Here is a 22,146-nt window from a genome sequence, read left to right on the forward strand (position 1 = left end):
TTAAGGAACTTCTCACGTTCAGGTGCATGCACTTGCACTCTGGGTGCCTCTAGACCCCCAGACCACAGTGTTCAACAGAAATGGTGATAGTGAATCTTGTTCTTGGTTTTAATCTCTATCAGTGTTAGTCATTCAGTCATGTCCAACTCTTTGCCACCCCATGGACTGTAGCCCGCCAGGCTCCTCTGTCCATGGTATTCTCCAGGCAAGAATACTGGAGTGTGCAGCCATTCCCTTCTCCAGGGGATCTTCCTGACCCAGGGATTGAACCTGGGTCTGCCACATCGAAGACAGATTCTTTACTGTCTGAACCACCTTAAAGAGTGCTTCTAATATTTCTCCACTTAGGATAGAATTTGTTTGTTTATCAAGTTAAGGAAATTCTTTCTCTTATTCCTTGTTTGCCAATAATGGTTTTTACCATAAATAAGTATTGCATTTTATCAACTGTCTTCTGCATCTATTGAGATGGACATATGGCTTTTCTCCTTTAAATCTGTGGATGTGATGAATGACAGTTATAGATTTTTCTCTAATAGTCAACATCCTTGCATTCCATGGACAAATCTAACATATTCATGTTATATTAAACAAAAGGATGTGTACTTTTTCCTTCTTCTAAGGTTATCTGTATCTGGTGTTGGTATCAAGGTTATACTAGCTTCATAGAATAAACTAGCAAGTATTCCTTCATTCTCTCCTCTCTGGAAAATTTGACTAATCTATTCCTTTTTTAAAAAAATTATATAACGTGTAAAACTGTTTTGAATTCAGTATTTTCTTTATGGAAAAAAAATTTCCATTTAATTAAGGCTTATAATATGTGTGCTATTTTGTGCTATCATTCCTTCCTGATTCACTTCAGTAGTTTTCCATTCTTACATCATTTTAAACTCATTCTTCTTTATGTACATCCTCTAGAAATTTTTCTAAAGAAGACCATTCTGGGTGGTAAAGCCCTATAATTTATACTCATCTGTAAGTGTCCTCTTATCTTTATTTTTTAATAACAAGTCGTGTTTTTCGTTCTTTTTATTTTGAAACGATTGTAGACTCAAAGGAAATGCAAAGAAACGTACAGGCAAGGCCAATATTTCTTGCTGCCCCAGTTCCTTGCAGTTCTAGTTCTCTGATGTTTGAGCTCCAGCTTCCACCACCTTCCCAACCCCTGGCTGCTCCAAGTCCAGCCCGCATTTAGTTTCTTTGTGTATATGTGATTATTTGCTTTGTAGGCAGGGTAGAGGAGTCCTTGGATATGTGAACAAGGCAAGGGTTGCTGCAAAGTGTGTGTCTTCTCCAAGCTTCAGTTGTATGGTGGGAGATTCCCTCAAACCTTCACTCTTCTTAACTGTTCTTCCAGATAAACTTTAGAATCACTTTGTCAGACTTTCAGATAGCTCCCATTGCATGTTTTATTGGATTGCATTGAATGTGCTTGTTAGTTTTGAAAAAAGACGTTTACATTCCCATTTTGAATTATAATCCTTTTCTTCCTTAATCAATCCTCTTATTACCTTTGGCAACTTTATTTTTCATGGAGCATCCTACATAGTTCTCATTAAAGTTTCCAGGTAATTTACAGATTCCCACTGGTATTTTGAAGGTGATATCTTTTTCATTGTATTTTCTAATTGGTGCTGTTGTTCAGTCACTCAGTGGTGTTCGACTCTTTGCGACTCCAAGGACTGCTGCACGTCAGGCTTCCCTGACCTGCACTCTCCCAGAGTTTGCTCAAACTCATGTCCATTGAGTCAGTGATACCATCCAAACATCTCATCCTCTGCTGGCCCCTTCTCCTTCTGCTGTCAATCTTTTCCCCACATCAGGGTCTTTTCCAGTAAGTCAGTTCTTCACATAAGGTGGCCAAAGTACTGGAATTTCAGCTTCAGCATCAGTCCTTCCAATGTCAGGGTTGATTTTCTTTGGGATTAACTGGTTTGATCTCCTTGCTGTCCAAGGGACTCTAAAGAGTCTTCTCCAGCACAATTTGAAATCATCATTTCTTCAGCACTCAGCCTTCTTTATGGTCCAGTTCTCATATATGTACATGACTACTGGAAAAACCATAGCTTTGACTATACAGACCTTAGTCCGCAAAGTGATATCTCTGCTTTTTAATATGCTGTCTAGGTTTGTCATAGCTTTATTTACAAGGAGCAAGCATCTGTTAATCTCATGACTGCAGTCACCATCTGCAGTGATTTTGGAGCCCAATTTGGTATTGCTACTATATTTTTAAAGGTTATTTTTATATACTGAATCTTTAATCAGCTACCCTGATGAGCTCTGTTGGTTATTCCAGCAGCTTTCCAATTCATTCTTCTGGGAATTTTCAAACAATCATTTCGTCTGCAAATAATGGTGATTTATCATCTTTACAGTACTTATTCCCTTTACTTTTTTTTCTTGTCCTATTGCATGGACTTAAAGATCAGTAACTTGATCGCTTCAGAAATCGTCCGCAACGAGGACATCAACGCAAGGGTGAGCACCATTGAGAAGTGGGTGGCCGTGGCCGACATATGCCGATGCTTACACAACTACAATGCTGTTTTGGAGATCACCTCGTCCATGAACCGGAGCGCAATCTTCCGGCTGAAAAAGACGTGGCTCAAAGTCTCTAAGCAGGTACCAGCAGGAAGCTGGGCTGGGCTGGGGCAGGGAGACCAGAGGGCCACCATCTGTAGGTGGATGAAGGACAGGGTGAGGGCCAACACTTCAGGTAAACTAGACAACCTCTTCTCCTGTTTCACCTGAGACCAGATATCAGGCCCACAGTGTGGCATTAGCACGCTGTGGGACTTAAATTCCCACTTGAATAGTCAGTCCCTCAGGCTGGGACATACGACAGTAATTGTTGCTCCCAACACTCTTCTCCTTGAGTTGGGACAAAGGAGTGGTGACTTTTGGGGGATCTCAGTCCAAACCTGCAGGTTACCAAGATGGTGATCAGATGAGCCTGCAAGTCCTCTCCTCAGACTTTGATTTCACAGCCCTTCTGGCCCCCAGAGAGTTAACTTGTCCCTGTTACCCATTAGACAGTTGCTGATATTATATATGAACTTAATGGTTATTCACTCAGAACCTGATTCTGAAAAACCATAAGACAGAGTCTTCCTCAGAAATAAAGCTCTATGCCCTGGGGTCATCAGGAGACAGCTCTCCTGAGAGGAGGCATTTGGGCCACCTCCTGGGTGTACTACTGGATGTCCCTGAAAGCTGGACAGGGGCCGCCAGGGGTCAGGGGATGCCTCCAAAGGCATCAGTAATATACTGTCTGGTCTTACAGCCAGGTGAGCTGTGTGGGGCCCAGGGTCTCCAAGGAGCCTGCTTCATCTGGGCCATTCTGAACTGGCATACTGTGTCCCCTCATGGTTCTGTTCATCACCTGCTCCTCACTACTCTTCTCATGCCAATGACAGCTCATGATTCCATGCCCCAGGGAGGCGGCAGGTCCATAAATCCCTCCTCTTTGGATAAACAGCCAGACTCAGGGCATCCTGGGACATCTCTGCTGCCCTTCCACTGCCAACCAGTCACTCCAGCTCCAGATGACAGCAGGACTGCAGAGCACCCCTACCATCCGCACTGCACCCAGTGAGGCTGGGCCACATGCTTCTTAGCACACAGGGATGCCGGGCTCAGGACAAAAGCTGGAAGATGCCTCTCTTGCAAGTGGAAGAACAGGGGCTGGCAGTGCAGGAGCTCAGGGCAGCACGCCACATCTGCCCACATGTGGCACACGACCTCATGAGCTCTTGGAGTCTGAGGTTGAGCGAGGCTGCTGTAGAACCTCCAGGTCACCTAGGCTGTTCAGTCTGTCGAGGTTCAAACATGGCTATGGGCAGAGTCCGAGTGACCCATTTCAGGTCAGCGTCTTTCTTCTTCTTCCCTGTTCCATCAGAATGATATCATCTTTTCCAGAGGCCCTCTGACCAGGCTTTGTTTTCCCATCCCACTGGGGGTTTGGGATTTTTTTGGTTTCATTCTCTACATCACCCTTGTCATAGAGTTGGGAGGGAATTGCCTACACCATCCTGAAGTCTTCCATTCTCTTAGGACAGTGCAACTTGAGGTTAGTTAGAGGGCAAAGTGTGTGATCTGGCCTGCCTCCAGGATGTCATTCAAGACCTAGGGCCAGCCAGTGTGTGTATGTGCTCAATCGTGTCCGACTCTTTGAGACCCATGGACTGTAGCCCACCAGGCTCCTATGTCCATGAAATTCTTCAGGCAAGAATTCTGGAGCGTGTTGCCATGCCCTTCTCCAAGGGATCTTCCCAACCCAGAGATCAAACCTGCGTCTCTTACATCCCCTGCATTGGCAGGTGCATTCTTTACCACTAGCACCAAAAAAAAGGCTGAGCACCATAAAATTGATGCTTTCAAATTGTGGTGCTGGAGAAGACTCTTGAGAGTCCCTTGGACAGCAAAGAGATCAAACCAGTCAATCCTAAAGGAAATCAACCCTGAATATTCATTGGAAGGACTGATGCTGAAGCTGAAGTTCCAATACTTTGGCCACCTGATGTGAAGAGCTCACTTATTGGAGAAGCCTCAGATGCTGGGAGAGATTGAGGGCAGGAGAAGGGGGCAGAAGAGGATGAGATGGTTAGGTAGCATCAATGACCCAATGGACATGAGAAACTCCAGGAGATAGTGGAGGACACAGGAGCCTGGCATGCTGCAGTCCATGGGGTTGCAAAGAGCCAGACACAACTTAACAACTGAAAAAGAATGAAAACGAGCATGATGATGCCTCACCTGGAGCTATGTGAGTGTGTAACTGCTGTGTCACCCACAATTCTGGACTATCTGAGCATTGCCCTTCAGGAACATCTGGACCCACCCTTCCATTTTCTGGATGTGCGTTGAGCGTGAACTTGTCTATGGATGTATAGAGTATGGAGGCAACAGAGCCCACCAAGGGCTCTGACCCTCAGTCCCCACATCTGGCCTCAGCTGCAGCATCTCATTTCTCTGCAGGTGGAGGGGAAAGAAGAGGAAGCGAGGGCACAGCTCTGGAAAGAGGCCAAGTGCAGGAGGGTGGCTGGGAGCCTGGGGTGGAGGTTGGCCTGGGCATCTGAGAGCAGCCATCTCGAAAGTAGAATCATCCACCCTTGGCCTGGTGGGGCTTCTTCCTATGCTAGGAAGCATGTGTCTCTTTCATCAGACCCAGAATACATTTTTGCTTTGAGCAGGGTTGGTCCAAACCAGGCGACCACATTTCTAATTGACATGGAGGGACCAGCATGGAGGGGCTGTGTTTTGCCATTCTCTCTCCTTGAAGAGCACACACTGATCTCTTCTTCCACCCGAATGAAGACTTGGCTTGTTGTTTTCTGTGGGTAGGTTTCTCATATAAAAATTAATCCTATGGTGCACGGCAGGTCTCTGGCCCGATTTCTCAACCATGTTCTGAATCTTGAGGCTTGGTGCTGGAAAGGAAATCACTACTCATCTCATCATTTTATAAATGAGGGGGCTGAGGAGCTCCAAAGTGAGGGACTTTCCCCAGGTCGTGCAGGGGAAGAAGCACAAACCCAGGCTCAACCCAGGACACGCTCCGCAGCACCCACCTGGACCCTTAAGACAAAAACCAGCCACCTGAGTGGCTCCACCTAATGTGTGGGTGGGGCCTGCCTTGGTCGTTTGGCAGAGAGGACCCTCTGCTGCAGACTTTACTCTTTTCCATCAAGGTATTCTCTTCTTTGATGATAAGTTTATTCACCATCTTTTTTTTTTCTTGATTCTTAAATTCACGTGCTAAGTCGTTTCACTCGTCTGACTCTTTGCAACCCTATAGACTGTAGCCCACCAGGCTCCTCTGTCCATAGGATTCTCCAGGCAAGAATACTGGAGTGGGTTGCCATGTCCTTCTCCAGAGGATCTTCCCTACCCGGGGATCGAACCCAAGTTTCTTATGTCTCCTGCAATGGCAGGCAGGTTCTTTACCACTAGTGCCACCTGGGAAGCCCGTTAAATTTGGGTGGTGCCCCTGTGGCTCAGACGGTAAAGTGTCTGCCTACAATGCGGGAGACCCGGGTTTGATCCCTGGGTCGGGAAGATCCCCTGGAGAAGGAAATGGCAATCCACTCCAGCACTCTTGCTTGGAAAATCCCATGGATGGAGGAGCCTGATAGGCTACAGTCCATGGGGTCGCAAAGAGTCAGACCCAACTGAGCGACTTCACTTCATTTCACTGCCTGATATATAAAAGTGAAGGTGTAAAAAAAAAAAAAAAAGTGAAGGTGTGAGGAGATGGTCGCATCCTTTGGGTACAGTGATGAGAAAGGTCATGATGGTGAAACATCAGTGATGCCCTGTTCTGGGTCCAGCTCTCTGGAGTTACCCATCGCGTTGTTCCCAACAGCCCAGATCTCAGGACCCCAGCACTTGGACCCTCCTGGCCCCACCCACAGTTTCTGAAAGATGTATGAGCATGGGCACACAAAGCAAAGATCCTTGTCCACCTCCTCACGGGTTCAGGGTCAAGTTGCTAGACCCAGGAAGTCCCCGAACCCACCTGCCCCATCTCAAGGTGGGACAGGGCCCTGGAGTGTGGGCCAGAGCCGTGGGCTTTGACCTGTGCTGTGTGCTAGTAAATGCTTCTAATTCCTTCCAGACTAAAGCTTTGATTGACAAGCTCCAAAAGCTTGTGTCTTCAGAGGGCAGATTTAAGAATCTGAGAGAAGCTCTGAAAAAGTAAGTTGTGTGTCATTTTGTCCCCATTCTTTTTTAAATCATGGAACTGCATTGCAGAGGCACTCATGTGCCTCACCTGGCCGGAGCAGGAGGCCTGTCTGTCTGTCTGTCCATCTGTCTGCCCACAAGACCAATCCCTACACATCCCCAGACCCCAGGGCAGGTCAGCTTTGTCCTCCATCATCTCCCAAAGAAAATTCATGGTGTTGGGGCATTTCCAGAGAGAGACACAGGAATAGTCTTGAGAAGGGTGGTAGGTGTGATAGCAATTATAGATGTGCCGGATTCCTTGATTCCAAAATGCACATTTTATTTTATATTTTACTATTTCTGATGTCAGGCTACATCTCATAGTCAATGTGTTTATTTCATATGATTGCATTTCCTTTTTGTACTTGATAATTAGTCATCAAAACAAGAGTGCATTTTACAGGCAAACGGCATCTTGGAATCAAACAAATACGATTTTACCAGTAATTGACACTTCACAGTTTTCAAAGTTTGTGACTTCCCTGTCCCCGTTAAACCTGTCCAGGAGGTGAACCTTCTCAACCTCGGTCCTCTTGTCCTTTTGTTTTTAAGTCACTCAGACATGTCTGACTCTTTTTGACCCCGTGGACTGTAGCCCACTAGTCTCCTCTGTTCATGAGATTTCCCAGGCAATACTGGGTTTCCATTTCCTTCTCCAGGGGATCTTCCCAACCCAGGTACTAAACCCGTATCTCCTGCATTGGATCTTTTACTTTTTTTTCCCCAGTCTTGGGGCATATGGAATATTAGTTCCCTGACCAGGGATCAAACCCACACCACCTGCAGTGGAAGTGTGGAGTCTTAACCACTCGACCACCAAGGAAGTCCCTAGACCAGGATAGTTTTTGTGGTGAGGGCTGTCCTGTGCATGAAAGAATGCAAACATCCCTGGCCTCTATGCATGGGACCAGTGCCCCCGTCCCCCCCGCCCCCGCTGAGTTATGAGGACCAGGAAGGTCTCCAGACATGGCCAGATACCCTCAGGGAGGCACAATTGCCCCCACTGAGAACCACATTGTAAGACAAGATCTGCCATGATGTTTCTCCAAAGGAGGACACTGAGGGGCTAGTGGCTGGCCAAAGGATTGGGGGAAATGATGATGGAGCCAGGCCGTGACCCAAGCCAGTGCCCTGTGGTTTGCCTGAGAGGCCACGCCAGCTCTCCTCGGGCAGCAGTGACTCAGCCCCTTGTCACGTTCCGAGGCTGCACACTCACCTGAAACATGGGTTTGCTGTCACTCTCGTTAGATGCTCCCTTGGGGTTCCTCCACTAGTCTCTGCCTCCATGTTCCTCTCGGGCACTCGAGCACGTGGCCTATTGGGCTGGCCCTCGCCCTTGCTCTCCGTTCCTAGGTGGCCACTTGCTGGACCTCCCAGTGCCTGGGAGACCCCGGGGCCCTGGCTCCAATGGAGCCCGGGAGTGCCTCTCCTCCTTTCCAAGAGGGACCCCATGACCACTGCCCACACCAGGCCCGCTAAAGCCCCCAGCACCTGGGGACGGAACCCTTCACACCTCCAGCCCCTCCAGTGACTTCAACACCCCACACCCCCTTCCCGCCAGCCCCGTCCACCTTTCTCATTTCTCTCCCATCATCCCTGGTGTGCTCCTCGTGCTGGCTCTGCGTCCCATTGCCTTGACCATCATCTCCACTTTGTTTGTGTCCTCAGACAGATGTTCCACCCATCTGTGCTGTCCGGCCGTGTCTCCTCCGCCCGGGCTCTGCGAGCCCCCGTGAACTGTGCTTGTGGGGAGCTGCCCCCACATTCACCAACCTGTCCGTCCGTCCGTCCGTCCGCCCCCAGGTGCTGCTCCATCTGCCTCCTTCACATGGCTTCCTCGCCCAGCGCCGCCACGGCCTCACCGCCTCCGTGGTCCCCATTCTGTCTGCGTCCCCATCCTGACTGTCTCCCCTCTTTCAGGTTCCCTGTGGGCTTGTGTAAGTGCCTCTCCTAGACACCTCTTCACCCAGCCATGCAGGGCACAGGTGGCCACTGAGACCTTTATGCAAACCAGGTTCCTGCCTTACAGAGATGCAGACCAGGCCAGGCAGGGGAAGGACAGATTGGGACGTGTTTATCCCCCTTTACTCTGGAAGCACCAAGATTTACGCATAAAGCAGCAGTATGTGAAGACTTGGGGGTCATCTCACCAGGCAAGGGGCCGAGATCAGAGGGTATGAGGTGGTGGGTGGGCACAGTTGGTGAGTCGCCCACACAAGGAGCTCATGATGGGCCTCACTGTGTGGGTCCATGGGTCCTCAGACCTGTTCTGATGTCCCGGGTGTCCTTTTTAGTCTGTCATCATAATATTCAGCCTTGTGCAGCACCCAGGCTAGCACATGGCCTTTTAGCTTTACCAGCCAAGACTGCACCCCCAAATCCTACCTCCTGTCCCCAGCTACTCTCTTAAATATCTCCTGGGCCACCTACAAGGCTTGCTGTGTGCACCCCGTCAGTCCACTGCCCTGATGCCCCCACATGGACGTGATCTCCCCCTTCTCCTTCCTCAAACCACACCCTGGTGAAACCCACAAGACTGTCCCCTCCTATCATCCACTGAGTGACCAGAAGCTGCCCACAACTCCACTCGACAACATTTTGCTGTAAAATTTGGTCACAAGCTCTTGAGGGGCCAGTTCCAGCTTTGCCCATCTGTGTAATCTTAACCCAGCAGATGCTTGCTCATTGGCACGTCTATCTTTAGTTTGAATAGGATGCCCATGGAGGGCACACAGGAGCCAGGCTCTCGCTGCTCCTGTCACAGCCCTTCCCCCCTATTCCCCTAAGTGGAGGATGGGGACAGCTGTAGGGGAGCAAGTCTGCTGGCCAAGCAGCAGGCCACCCCATACGACCTCCTGATGGTGTGGACATCCATCTATGTACGTGGATGTGATGGATCCACAGTCCTGGAGTTTCAGGGGCTCCAACAGGAGCAAATATCTGTTTGCATCTTTATTTTCAGCCTGTGGCCACAGAACGAAGCCTAGTCTCTTGCTCATGAAACTGCAGAGCAGGTAGAATCCAGGTGGCAAAAAGGATTCTGAGCCCCACCCCACTCCCAATCCATTACCAAAAAAAAATTTCCACAAAATCTGAGGACCTGATTTCCCTGCACCACATACCATCACTGTTGGTCCTGACCCCAGGGATTCTAGTCCAGCCCCTGGTAGCCCTCATCCTCTCCCTGAGAAAGAGAGGAGATCCCAGACCAGAAGCTTGTAAGAGAGGGCAGTCCAGCTCACACCCAGGGGTGGGGGTTGGGGGGGAGGAGCAGAGGGTGACCCCTGCTTGTCACCTCCCCTTTCCTGGGGTTCAGTGGAGAACCCCATCAGGCAGCTGCATCTTGCTTTCAGTCACTGATGCCAGCTCATTTCTTTCATCCCCTTTGACATCATCAGGAATTTCTTGGCAGAAACATCAGGCTTGGGGGCCCCAAATGATCACAGATAAGATCCAGGTGCCAGGAGTCACCAGGTGTTGGCAAGCATGTCTAGGTGGTGCCTGGGAAACCAGAAGCAGCTTTTAGACTGGGGGGGTGGGCACTTTCTTTCTGCTCCCTAGAACGTCAGGTACAGGCATGTGAGGGCTCTGCCTCCGTCCATAACAGCCTTGTTGGCCAGGCCCTGATGCAAGGCAAGGCTGGACCCCACCCAACAGGTCAGATGGCCACGTGGAGAGTTCAGAGCTAGCCGCACATTGGGTATTTTGTCCACACAAAGCCCCCACTGTGCTTCCCTGTACACTCAGATGCTCAGCACGGTCTGTGTCCACACAGTACTGCCCTTTGGGGGCCCTCTCCAGCCTTCTCTGCCCCCACTGTCCCTTACTCTAGCCACTCTGACAACACCATATATTTCCCACATGGCTCTGGACTCTGGGGTGTGTGTGTGTACATGACTGAATGAAGTGTGCTGTTCCCTAAAGCCCCTCACTATGTAGGTGATGAACAAGAATAGAGTCCGGGACTGGTGGTGCCACATGCAAGTGACTAAATTGCCCACCCATCATCTTTCCACACCTGGGTCATAACCCCCAGTAAATCATTCAGGGAAGTCACCGAGTGGCCTGAGGACCTCAGCTATTCTTTCACTGGTCTGGGTGGTCAGGACCCCGTGAGGCATTCAGAAACATCCTGCTTCCTTCAGTCATTCACAGTCAGCGAGCAGTCACTCAGCCTTCCCTCTGCCTCTGTCCGAGATAAGAGGTCCTCCAAGCTCTCCAGGCTGTCTGGTGCCCACCAAGGGCAGGAGGAGTGGGGCACCCCCAGAAGCCACCAACCAGCCCTCCAGCCCCAGAGTGGCTTCTAAGACCTTTGAACTCTTTTCTCCATCAGATCCACCAGCCTGTGCTTCAGATTTGGAGGTTGATGGAAAACCAGGCATGTATTGGGTTGGCCAAAAAGATGATTCTGGTTTTTCCATAAGATGTTAAAAACCAGAACGAACTTTTTGGCCCACTCGATAACAATCATGAACTATTAATGGCCGGAAGGACTCAGAGAGGTCTGCCAGTGACAGCCTGAGTCTTACTTCTTTTTTTTTTTTTTTCCACAACCTGCAGTAAAGAAAAAAATAAAATTATATTTGACAGTGTTACCCTGTATACAAACACATATATGCCTAAAAGGGACAAAAATGTCTCAAAGCAATTTTAGACCATGCAATGAACTCAGATATTTCCCTATTCTCTCTTTTTTAAAACTTTTTTAAAAATCTGATCAACATTCACCAAATTGATTTTATCACCCATGAAGGAGTCAAGACTGACAGTTCAAATAATATTTCTCCTCTCCACTATTTCTCAAACTCCAAAAATCCACCTCCTTTAAGACTTTGTCATACCCACGTGTCAGCTGTATTTGCATGTACTTAATAGTCTCCTTTAAATTAACTATTTCCCAGAAATAAATATTAAAATTTATTTTATTTATTTAAAGAAGAAAAACCATCATGATAGCACATGGGAAACCAGCATATTTGCCATAAATATATATAGTTACCATAAAAAATAAATACAGTGAAAACAAAACAATGTTATTAAATTCTTATCAGATCCTGATGTATGCCAAGGCTCTGATCCTTAGTGAGTCCTGTTACTGTTTGTTCAAAAAAGAAAAAAAGAGTGAAGGAAATGGCAAGTGTTAGGAAGTGTCAAAACCATGATGCTGACACTCATGATGCTGGGTGGTGGGGGTGAAAATCAAATGTTTATCATCATATGAATCGATTTATTTAAACAGTGTCTGAGCATCACCTAAAATCAACTCTCATATCACCTAGAATTGTCTCAGCTAACATGAGCGCTGTTGTACAAGGGGAGCCTGAGGACCAGAGGGAAAGATATGGCCCAGGGTCACACAGCAAGCAGACAGAGGACTGAGACAGGTTTCTATCCTTGCTCTACCATCCTCCCTGTCTTGACCCCCTCTGGAGAGGCAGAGTTGCCACCAGGAGACAGGTGGCAGAAAGCAGGATCGCTGCGGCTGTGTGCTGAGCTGAGAGGAGTCCGTAGAGCACTGTGTGGGGAGTCCCTCGAGGGAGCTGTCAGGAGCTCTGCCGGGGCAGAGTGACCACCAGAGCCATCACAGCATCACCCCCTTACCCAGCACCCCATAAGAGGCACCAGACGGGGCGTGAAGGACCCGTGACTGGAACCCCTGCTTCAGAGCCACAGATCAGAGAGGCCTGGCCCATCCCCCACAAAGGCCATCAACCCCCGCCCAGACCACATCCAGGACGGTGGTCTCAGAGAGCACGGCTTTCTGTGCTGGTAGCTCAGTGCCTGGGTGGGCAGAGGTCCCAGTGGGGCGAGAAACAAAGGCAGAGACATCTCAGGGAGACAGTGTCTGGGGGTGACTGGCGGGAATGGGGGTGGCACTACAAGGCACCCCCAGGACATGATTCTGGGATGAGATTGCGATGGAAAGTTTCAGGGGAGAGATGGAAAGGAAAGGAGAGCCCGGTGGGGGCTGGCGGCCAAGCCCCCAGGACTCTATCTGGGAGGGCGAGCAGACAGGTAGAGGGGGACCTTCCGGCTTGGGGTGGGAGGGGATGGTCCACTGAGAAGCCTCAGCTGGCATCATGTCACCCCCAACATCCAGAGGACTGACCCTCTTGCCCAGCAGGCAATTACGCCCCAAGCGCTACTGTTAACTCTTGGCAAATAGAAACCCCTTTCCATTCAGCAAAGCGAGTGACCCACAGGGGTGTGTCTCTTCTTGGGAGAGGCGCCAGCGTTTTAAGTGAAAAACCTCTGTCAATGCCGTTTGCTTCAAAGTTGCGACCCGCCCTGTGTCCCTTACCTGGGGATGTACCTCACTGACCTGGCCTTCATCGAAGAGGGTACGCCCAACTACACGGAGGACGGCCTGGTCAACTTCTCCAAGATGAGAATGGTGAGTTCCCTGCAGCAGAGCGGGGAGGGGTAGGGGTCATCAAAACCCGAGCCCGGGCCCACCGGAGCTCTGGCTCCTGGGCCTGGCCGACTTGGGGGAGCCTGAGCCCAGCTCCTCCTGTAAGAACAGTAACCCCCTTAAGTGGCGATTAGCATTGACCTGCCCTGAGCCAGTTGTACCTCCATTCCCTCCTCTAACGCCTACAGGCTGAGGAGTGGGTGTTGTCCACCTTACAGGGGAGCAAGCTGAGGCTGGGAGAGATCCAGGACCAGCCCAAGATCACCCCTGAGTAAACGGCAGAGCCGGGTCTGGGGCTCTGTCTGACCTCAAAGGTGTATCTTTATTCCAAGCCCATCCAGTGTTGTTCAGATAAGCACTTGCTTGTTTTTTTTAACTTTATTTTCTTTATTTTTGACTGTGCTGGGTCTTCATTGCTACGCATGGGTGCAGTGTCATCTCAGTGGCTTCTCTTGTCGCAGAGCACAGGTTCTCAGGCACACGGGCTTCAGTAGTTGCAACTCACAGGTTCTAAGCACAGGCTCAGTAGTTGTGGTACATGGGCATATTTGTCCTGAGGCATGTGGGATCTTTCCAGACCAGGGATCAAACCTGTGTCCCCTGCATTGACAGGCCGATTCTTAACCACTGAGACCATGAGGGAAGTCCTAGAAAAGCCCTTGCTTTATGTGGCCACAGCCGAATCATTTCTAAGCAAGTAGGTTTCCAATTTCCCCAGAGAAATCTAGGACCTGGGAGGGGAGATGAAGACCCCTTCCAGCAGAGAGCCTTGTTTATACCCATGCTTCTCCCCTGTTGTCTCCAGCCAGGGAGCCTCTATTTGTATTGGTTCTGTATCATGGGCTTCCTCCTAAGGTTTTGTTTAATTGGTAAGATTTCTCTGTCAAGGGCAAGTTGGCAGCACTGCCCTAGTGGCGGGACAGGGAGACTTTGTGTGGTCTTGCACACCGTGGCACATGGAAAGTGGCCTTTAGCTGTTGCTGGAGTTGAGGGGAGCTGTTTTAGGATATTGGATAAGCTGGCACCACTGATCAGGTGATGTGTTTCTCTCTCAATCACATACTGTAATTTTTGTTGTTTTTCAGTCCTTAAGTCACGTCTGACTCTTTCTGACCCCATGGACTGCAGCACACCAGGCTTCCCTGTCCTTCACCATCTCCCGGAGTTCACTCAAACTCAAGTCCATTAGTCAGTGGTGCTATCTAACCATCTCATCCTCTGCCACCCCCTTCTCTTCCTGCCCTCAATCTTTCCGAGCATCAGGGTCATCAGGATTTTTTTTTTTTTAGCAACAAAATCACTCATTTATTTTCACTACTCAAAGAAAATTATTGGTAATTTTCTCTTACTATATTATCTGTGAGTCTTTAAAATAATTTTCATCATCTTTAGTGTACTCTGACTGAATATATGTTTTACATTTCAGAATATGCATCTTTTTATTGAAGTATAGTTGATTTACAATACTGTGACAGTTTCAGGTACATGAGATAATGATTCAGTGTTTTTTATAGATTTTATGAATGGATAAAGAAGATGCGGTGGTGGTGGTGGTGGTTTAATCGCTAAGTTGTTTCTGCCTCTTACAACCCCATGGACTGTAGCCCACCAGGCTCCTCTGTCCATTGAATTTTCAAGAATTCTGGAGTGGGCTGCCATTTCCTTTTCCAAGAGAAGATGTGGTGTGTATATGTATATATACACACGTGCACACACACACACTGAAATATTATTCAGCCCTAAAAATGAATGAAGTTCTAAGAGGTACAAAATGTTATGTATAAAATAAGCTATAAGGATATATTGTACAACACAGGGAATGTAACCAGTATTTTATAATAGCTACAAATGGAGTATAACCTTTAAAAATTGTAAATCACTGTATTGTCCACCTGTAACATATAATAATGTGCATCACCTATACTTCAATAAATAAACAAATTGAGTGAGGTTCTGCCATTTGCAGCAACGTGGATGGACCTCAAGGATATTGTGCTTGGTGAAATAATTAAGAGAAGGACAGATAGTCTGTGTTACCCCTTATAACCTATAGATTTATAGATTCTTATCAAGGATCAGCCTTTGAGGCAGGTTGCTGGTATAAGGAAAATCAGGATGCTTCAGTAGCATCTCCCAGGAGGTAAATTAAAAGGCTGAGTTGATGGCTATTGATGTCCCTTCTGTTCTGCAGGGGTCGGGGGTCGGGGGGTGATACTAAGAGCAAATTGTTTCTAAAACTCACCTTCCTGGAACTTCTTTCGTGGCCCAGTGGCTAAGACTTCATGCTCCCAATGCAAGAGACACAGGTTTGAAACCTGGTCAGGGAACTAGATCCCACATGTGGCAACTAAGACATGTCACAGTCAAATAAATAACAATATAAGTTAAAATAAATATTTAAAACCCTCCTTCCTTCCCACAGATATCCCATATCATCCGAGAGATCCGCCAGTTTCAACAAACTGCCTACAAGATCGAGCACCAAGCAAAGGTAAGCTGGCAGCATTTGCAGTCACTTCTGATTTCTCACGAGTGCTGTGGCGGCACCCCCGTTCTTCCTGCCTCTTCCCCTCCCCCTCCAAACCCAAGCATTTTCTGCCTTGAATTCCCTGGGCCCCACTCTTCCAGGAAGCCCTCCTCCCTGTGTCCTGTCCCCTGACCTGCCACAAGTTCCCCTTCCTTCAGACAGAGCTTGTGGTCATCCCATAGCTCCCGTCTGATCTTTACCTGCCACAGGATGGCTTAGAATCACGCCTGGTCTCCTCGGAGCCAGGAGAGGCCGTGTTTATCACATCTTTTCGAAATGCTCACCAGTTTCAAAAGTCACAGCTAGAAAGAGCACCCAGCAGAAAGTCCCCCAGCTTCCAAGTAAGTTCCCCTCCCAAGGCCAATTGCATCACTCATTCTTTGTGTGTGTTTGCAAGCACAGCAAAACTTTTTTTTTTTATTCTGTTAGCAGACCATACACACGCACATATTCCTTTGGGGCTTCCCACACGGCTCAGTGGTAAAGAATCTGCTGGCCAATGCAGGAGACGTAAGAGATTTGGGTTCAATCCCTGGGTTGGGAAGATCCCCTGGAGGAGGAAATGGCAACCCAGTTCAGTTTTCTTGCCTGGGAAATCCCATGGACAGAGGAGTCTGGTGGGCTACAGTCCATGAGGTCACAAAGAGTCGGACACAACTGAATACGCACGCACTCCTTTGTGATAGACTTGCCCTGTCTCCTGCCAGGTTCCATGAACTCACTCTGTCTTTAACTGATAGCCACAGGGGGAAGAGAAGCCTTAATCAAGTATGCCGTTTTTTCCTTGTCATTCACTCATTCTTTCATTTGGCAAGTGCTTATTGAACATACACCAGGTACCAGGCACCGTATTAGGCCTTTGCCCCCTTCTTAAACTTGCTCTTGAACTCCAAGGTACAATACAAATAAATGTCACTGCCCTTTAGACTTGGAGAAGGAAATGATAGCCCACTCCAGTATTCTTGCCTGAGAAATCCCATGGACAGAAGAGCCTGACGGGCTACAATCTATGGGTCGCAAAATCTTAAGCATGCCCTTCAGGCTCCTTCTGTTAACAGCTTTGCAGTGGTGGTGTTTGCTGCCAGTCTCAACAGAAGCAACACTCTTAGGGAAACAAATGCTCATGATGGAGAAAACTGACCAGTCTGATGATTTCCAGAGTGTTTGGAGGGTTGAGATTTTGTGCTCTACAAAGAACTGTTCGTATGAAGCTACTAGCTAGATATAAAAGTCTGGTCCTGGGACTTCCCTGGTGGTCCAGTGGTTAAGACTGGACCCTTCTACTTCAGGAGGCATGGGTTAGATCCCTGGTTGGGCTACTAAGATCCCACATGCTACATGGCATGGCCAAGAAATAAAAATAAGTAATTTTTTAAAAGACAGAAAAAAATAAGTCTGGTCTGTTTCCCATAGCTGTTTAAGATTGCCATGTCTTTATCAGAGTTCGTCTAGACGTGAAATCTGAGGTCATCTTCCTGGAGGTGCTGGTTGAGAGTCATTAGTCAGACACAGTAACCTTTTCATCGGTGACTAATGGTCAGCATCCTAGACAGCCGGGTCTGTCCCTCACAGTAGCAGAGGGTCAACTAGCAAAGAAGTTCACAAGGACTTGATTTTTCTCCAGCAGCTATCAGAAGGTTCCCGATTACATACTAAGAAATGTAATTGTTTTCTTCCTCCTGATCTAAGTGTCTGTGGAAAAACATGAACCTTTAGCTCCAAACAACTGACAAGTCACTGAACCTTGGAAACACTTGAAAGTGTTTAGTTGCTCAGTCCTGTCCGACTCTTTGTGGCCCCATGGACTGTAGCCTGCCAGGCTACTCTGTCCATGGAATTCTCCAGGCAAGAATACTGGAGTGGATTGCCATTCTCTTCTCCAGGGGATCTTTCTGACCCAGGGATGGAACCCAGATCTCCCATGTTGCAGACAGATTCTTTACCATCTGAGCCTTGGAGAGATTCTTTATGAAGGGTGGGGGTCTGACTGTGAGATGTGGGCTCTGATCTCTCATCGTACATTTAACACACAGGAGTCCAGCAAAGCACTCGGGAGCTGGATGAAGTGGGGCACGTGGAGGAAGGAGAATAGTTTAATCCATGTGGTGACTCTTCCTGATTTTCCACTCTGAGATTTTGCCCTGGAGTGAGCCTCGTGAGGGGAAGAACAGGGAGTCTCCTTTCTTACACAGCCTCAGCTTCCACGGTCGGCTCCTGGGGGATTCTCTCATGCTACATAATCCCGATGTTTAGGAACATTTTTCCAACATATGGAAACACTGAAAGAACTGTCTCTGGAGTAGGAAATGGTAACCCACTCCAGTATTCTTGCCTACAGAATCCCATGGACAGAGGAGCCTGGCGGACTACAGTCCATAGGGTCACAAAGAGTCAGACACAACTGAAGCAACTGAGCACACACGCAGGAAAGAACTGTTAACACCCATACATCCACAACCTAGATGCTAGAGTTGACATTTTAGATATAGAGATATACATGTGAATGTGAAAGTTGCTCATTTGTGTCCAACTCTTTGAGAGCCCATACAGTCCATGGAATTCTCCAGGCCAGAATACTGGAGTGGGTAGCTGTTCCCTTCTCCAGGGGATCTTCCCAGGTCTCCCACATTGCAGGCGGATTCTTTACCAGCTGAACCACCAGGGAAGCCCATAGATAGAGATGATTATATTTTGAAGTATCTACTTATTTGGCTGCACTGGGTCTTTGTTGCACCATGAAGGGTCTTTAGCAGCAGCACTTGGACTCTTAGTTGCAGCATGTAGGGATCTAGTTCCCCAACCGGGATGGAACCCCGGCCCCTTGCACAGGGGGTGTGAAGTCTTAGCCACTGGACCACTAGGCAAGTCCCATAGATATAGACGATTTTTTGATATGAGCCTAAAATATGTCTTCTAACACATAGGAATGGTGGTCAAGAGTAATTTTAACCATATGTGATTTTCTATTACTATGAAGACAAAAAATTAAGACAATACTAAAAAATAGTATTAAGACACAACAGGGACTTCAATGGTGGTCCAGTGGTTAAGAGTCCGCCTTCCAATGCAGGGGACACGGGTTCAATCCTGGTTGATGAATTAAGATCCCACATGCCTTGCAGTGCGGCCAAAAAATAATAATAATAAAGAAGCAAAATCATAAACATTTTAAAAAAGACACATTGTTTTTAATGCATCTTTGCCTCATGTGCAAGCCTGATGCCCCTCTCCCCGTGATGCTGCCTGATTCCTGGGAGACAGTCAGTGACCACCTAGTATATTGTGGAGGTCGCATCACCTCGCATTCCTTCTTCTCTTTTCCTTTTCTCAGGTAACCCAGTATTTACTGGACCAATCTTTTGTAATGGATGAAGAAAGCCTCTACGAGTCTTCTCTCCGAATAGAACCAAAACTCCCCACCTGAAGCCGGTACCCAGCCCAGATCCAGCCGCTCCCATGGACACATGCTCTATGATACTGTACATAGTCGTTTGGTTTCTCTGGGTTTTCTTCTTTAGTATGTGCTTCTCCAAGAATACAAATCCGTTCTTGTTCTTAGATTCCCATAGAACCAGAATACGAATTTCTGCACCGTTTAAGACTTGGTCTGCCCACCCCACCCCTCATCTCCTGCAGTGCCTGGTTCTTTTCATCAACTGTCCTCTCAGTCTGTCCTTTCTGGCCCCTTACTCTTCTCCGAAGGGAAAACAGACCCCGCGCATACACGACCCTTAGGCGCCCGTCCTGCTTCTGTCCGTCCCCAACCCAGGCCTCTGGGCTGAGTCAGCCAGGCAACATCCTCCGGCATGTTCCATGTAGTTGTGATAACTGGGTGGGGGGTGGGGGGAGGCGGGAGGGGGAACCATACCCCAGAGTCTGGTCATCGACAAATCTTCCTGCTGATGGTGACGCCGATTTCCAGAGTAGCTTTTCCAGCCCAAATCGCAGGTCTCCAAACTCCGCACCTCCCAGTGACCCAGAGGGAAGAGGGTCCTGTCCGCTGAGAACCACGCCCCGCGACAGCCCTCGAGGCCGCCACCTCAGTGCCATGCCGCTCCCGGCTCTGGAAATAGCACCAGGGGGCATGACCATAGGTCTCCGTAGCCCTGGACAAGGCCCCAGAACTTCCCGAGGAAAACAGAATCACAACACCAAGTCGTGTCGACTTTGCCAAAGGCGGCCAGCATCCACTGCAAGTCGAGAACATGAGAAAAATGTCACTTTTCCTCTTTGAGCCGCCTAATGGTCACTACAAAGCTTACGTTGAGATGCTCCCAGTCTGTATGCCTTGTGAAAAATAGTACCACACTGTAGATTTAGGAACTCAATAACCAAGTGTTTTTATTGCATATACTGTAGTCCTGTCTAAATGCCTTCTAGCAGGAATATAGTACTGTAGTGCTTATTCTGTGAATACTACCATCTATTTTTTACATTGTACAGTATAGAAAACACAGGTCAACTCTGAAGTGGCAGGCATGCTCCACTCCGACAAACAGACAACTTTTTGCTGTAAGCAATACCTAGTGGTATGAGAATTCTATTTCAAGTCCTATAATATTTCAACTTACAGCTTGTTTGGAAAACAATTTCCATTTTTGTAAAAATATATGTTTCCTGATTACCTCTTGCTAATAAATCTATTCTATCTCAGGGTGAACGGTAGAATTTGGATGGGTTTCATTTATTCATTCAAGGAGTGTTTTGATGAACACTTGGTCCTTCTCGGGCTCTGGACTCAGACCAGAAGTCTGGAGTGGTCAGGGCACCCACTGCTGCTTTCTGGGGGAACTCATAGACTGATGTCTAAGAGCATGAATTCGAGCACACTCTGGGGGAAGACAAGAGGAGCCTGGTGTGCTACAATCCATGGGGTTGCAAAGAGTCAAACACAACTAAGCTACTGAACAACGACAACATAGTCTGATGAGGGAGACTGTTGCAGTTTTCTATTGTAGCAGGAAAAAAATAGCTCCAAAACTTAATAGCTGAAAACAGTTTTGCACAATTCTATGGGTTGTCTGGGTCCAGCTGGTGGTCCTTGCTTGGGGTCCCTTGTGAGGTGGGGATCTTAGTTCCCTGACCAGGGATGGAACCTGCACCCCCTGCATCGGCTGCTGGGGAAGGAGTGTCTGGAGAGGTGGGTTGCAGTTGTCTCAGGAGTATGGCCATACCACCCAGACGCACCCACCACCCCCCAAGAATTTATATCTAGCCTCTGGGCATGCATACCTTGGTAACTATAAGCCAGCCCTGATCCTGACCTCCTAGAGCTCATGGCCTGGCTGAAGAGAAGAAACACAAAGCAAATTACCCTCACGTTCCTAACTGCAGCTCACATCTCCTCCAGGCTCCTCAAAACAAAACACCTAGAGGGCTTCCCAGGTGGCTCAGTGGTGAAGAATTTGCCTTCCAGTACAGGAGACGCGGGTTCGAGCCCTGATCTGGGAAAACCCCACATGCCATGGGGCAACTAAGCCCGTGCGCCACAACTACCTGTCCTGTCAAGACTGGTAGCTGCACCTCCTGAAGCCCGCGCTCCCTAGAGCCTGTGCTCTGCAACAAGAGAAGCCACTGCAATGAGAAGCCCATGCATCACAGCTGGAGAATAGCCACCGCTCGCAGCAACAAAGACTCAGTGCAGCCAAATAAATAAACAAACAAACTACACAGAAACTGCCACCACCTGGTGCCCTACGGCCCCTTCACTCTACTGGACCAACCTGACCTCATCAACTCCCCCACTGCCCCGGGTCTCCTTAACACCCCTCCCTGTGGTACGAGCTAGAAACCCAGAGGTCACCCTGACTCTCACTTTAAAGGGTCACCTGATCCGGGCACTGTTAACCCCTAACTACCTCTCCACAGCTCTTCGTCACCTCTGCCACTACCTTGGATGAGCAGTTCCCAGTTTCTTTAATCTAATGGACCCCTCTATACTCGCAAAAACTATCAAGGACCCCTCCCAGAAAAAGACCATATAAGTGGGTTACATCAGTAGGTATAATTGTACTACTGGTTATTTTATTTGAAAAACTTCAGGAAAGTTTTTAAATAATTATTTATTAATTCATTTAAAAATAGCAGTAACACCAGCAATCCCATTTGTGGGTATTTGCCCAAAAGAACTGAAAAAACAAGGTCTCAAAGACATAATTGTACACTCATTTTCATAGTAACTTATTCACAATAACCAAAAGGTATAATCAATCCAAGTGTATAAACAGATCAATAAACAACCAGTGGTAAACAAACAACAGAATGGGATTCAACCTTTACAAGGAAAGAAATTCTAGGACTTCCCTGGTGGTCCAGTGGTTAAGACTCTGAGCTTGCAATGCAGGCGGCTCAGTTAGTTCAATCCCTGGTTAGGGAAATAAGATCCCACATGCCGCACCATGTGCCCTTCCAAAAATAAAATTAAAAATGAATAAAAGGGCACAAACTATTGTTGTAGAATCTGGACTCAAAAACA

General features: G+C 48.0%; 1 protein-coding gene across 6 annotated transcripts in view; it reads left to right on the plus strand.

Annotated features, from left to right (window-relative positions):
- RASGRF1 (Ras protein specific guanine nucleotide releasing factor 1) overlaps positions 1–20,336 on the plus strand; it is a 102,557-nt gene extending 82,221 nt beyond the window's left edge. Inside the window, exons 23-28 of one of the 6 annotated variants that reach the window (XM_044932836.2) lie at positions 2,431–2,628; positions 6,623–6,702; positions 8,401–8,535; positions 13,009–13,126; positions 15,567–15,635; positions 19,003–20,336. In XM_044932836.2, coding sequence (XP_044788771.1) covers positions 2,431–2,628; positions 6,623–6,702; positions 8,401–8,535; positions 13,009–13,126; positions 15,567–15,635; positions 19,003–19,095 — 693 coding nt within the window. In that variant the 3' untranslated portion in view covers positions 19,096–20,336. Of the gene's footprint in view, positions 1–2,430; positions 2,629–6,622; positions 6,703–8,400; positions 11,791–13,008; positions 13,127–15,566; positions 15,636–19,002 lie in introns of those variants that run through there. The other 5 variants (XM_025271092.3, XM_044932838.2, XM_025271093.3 and 2 more) reach the window with 5 other exon arrangements.
- Positions 20,337–22,146: the final 1,810 nt, after the last annotated feature.

This window comes from Bubalus bubalis, chromosome 20 (genome assembly GCF_019923935.1).
Source record: "Bubalus bubalis isolate 160015118507 breed Murrah chromosome 20, NDDB_SH_1, whole genome shotgun sequence".
In the NCBI taxonomy this organism is placed as follows: Eukaryota; Metazoa; Chordata; class Mammalia; order Artiodactyla; family Bovidae; genus Bubalus; species Bubalus bubalis.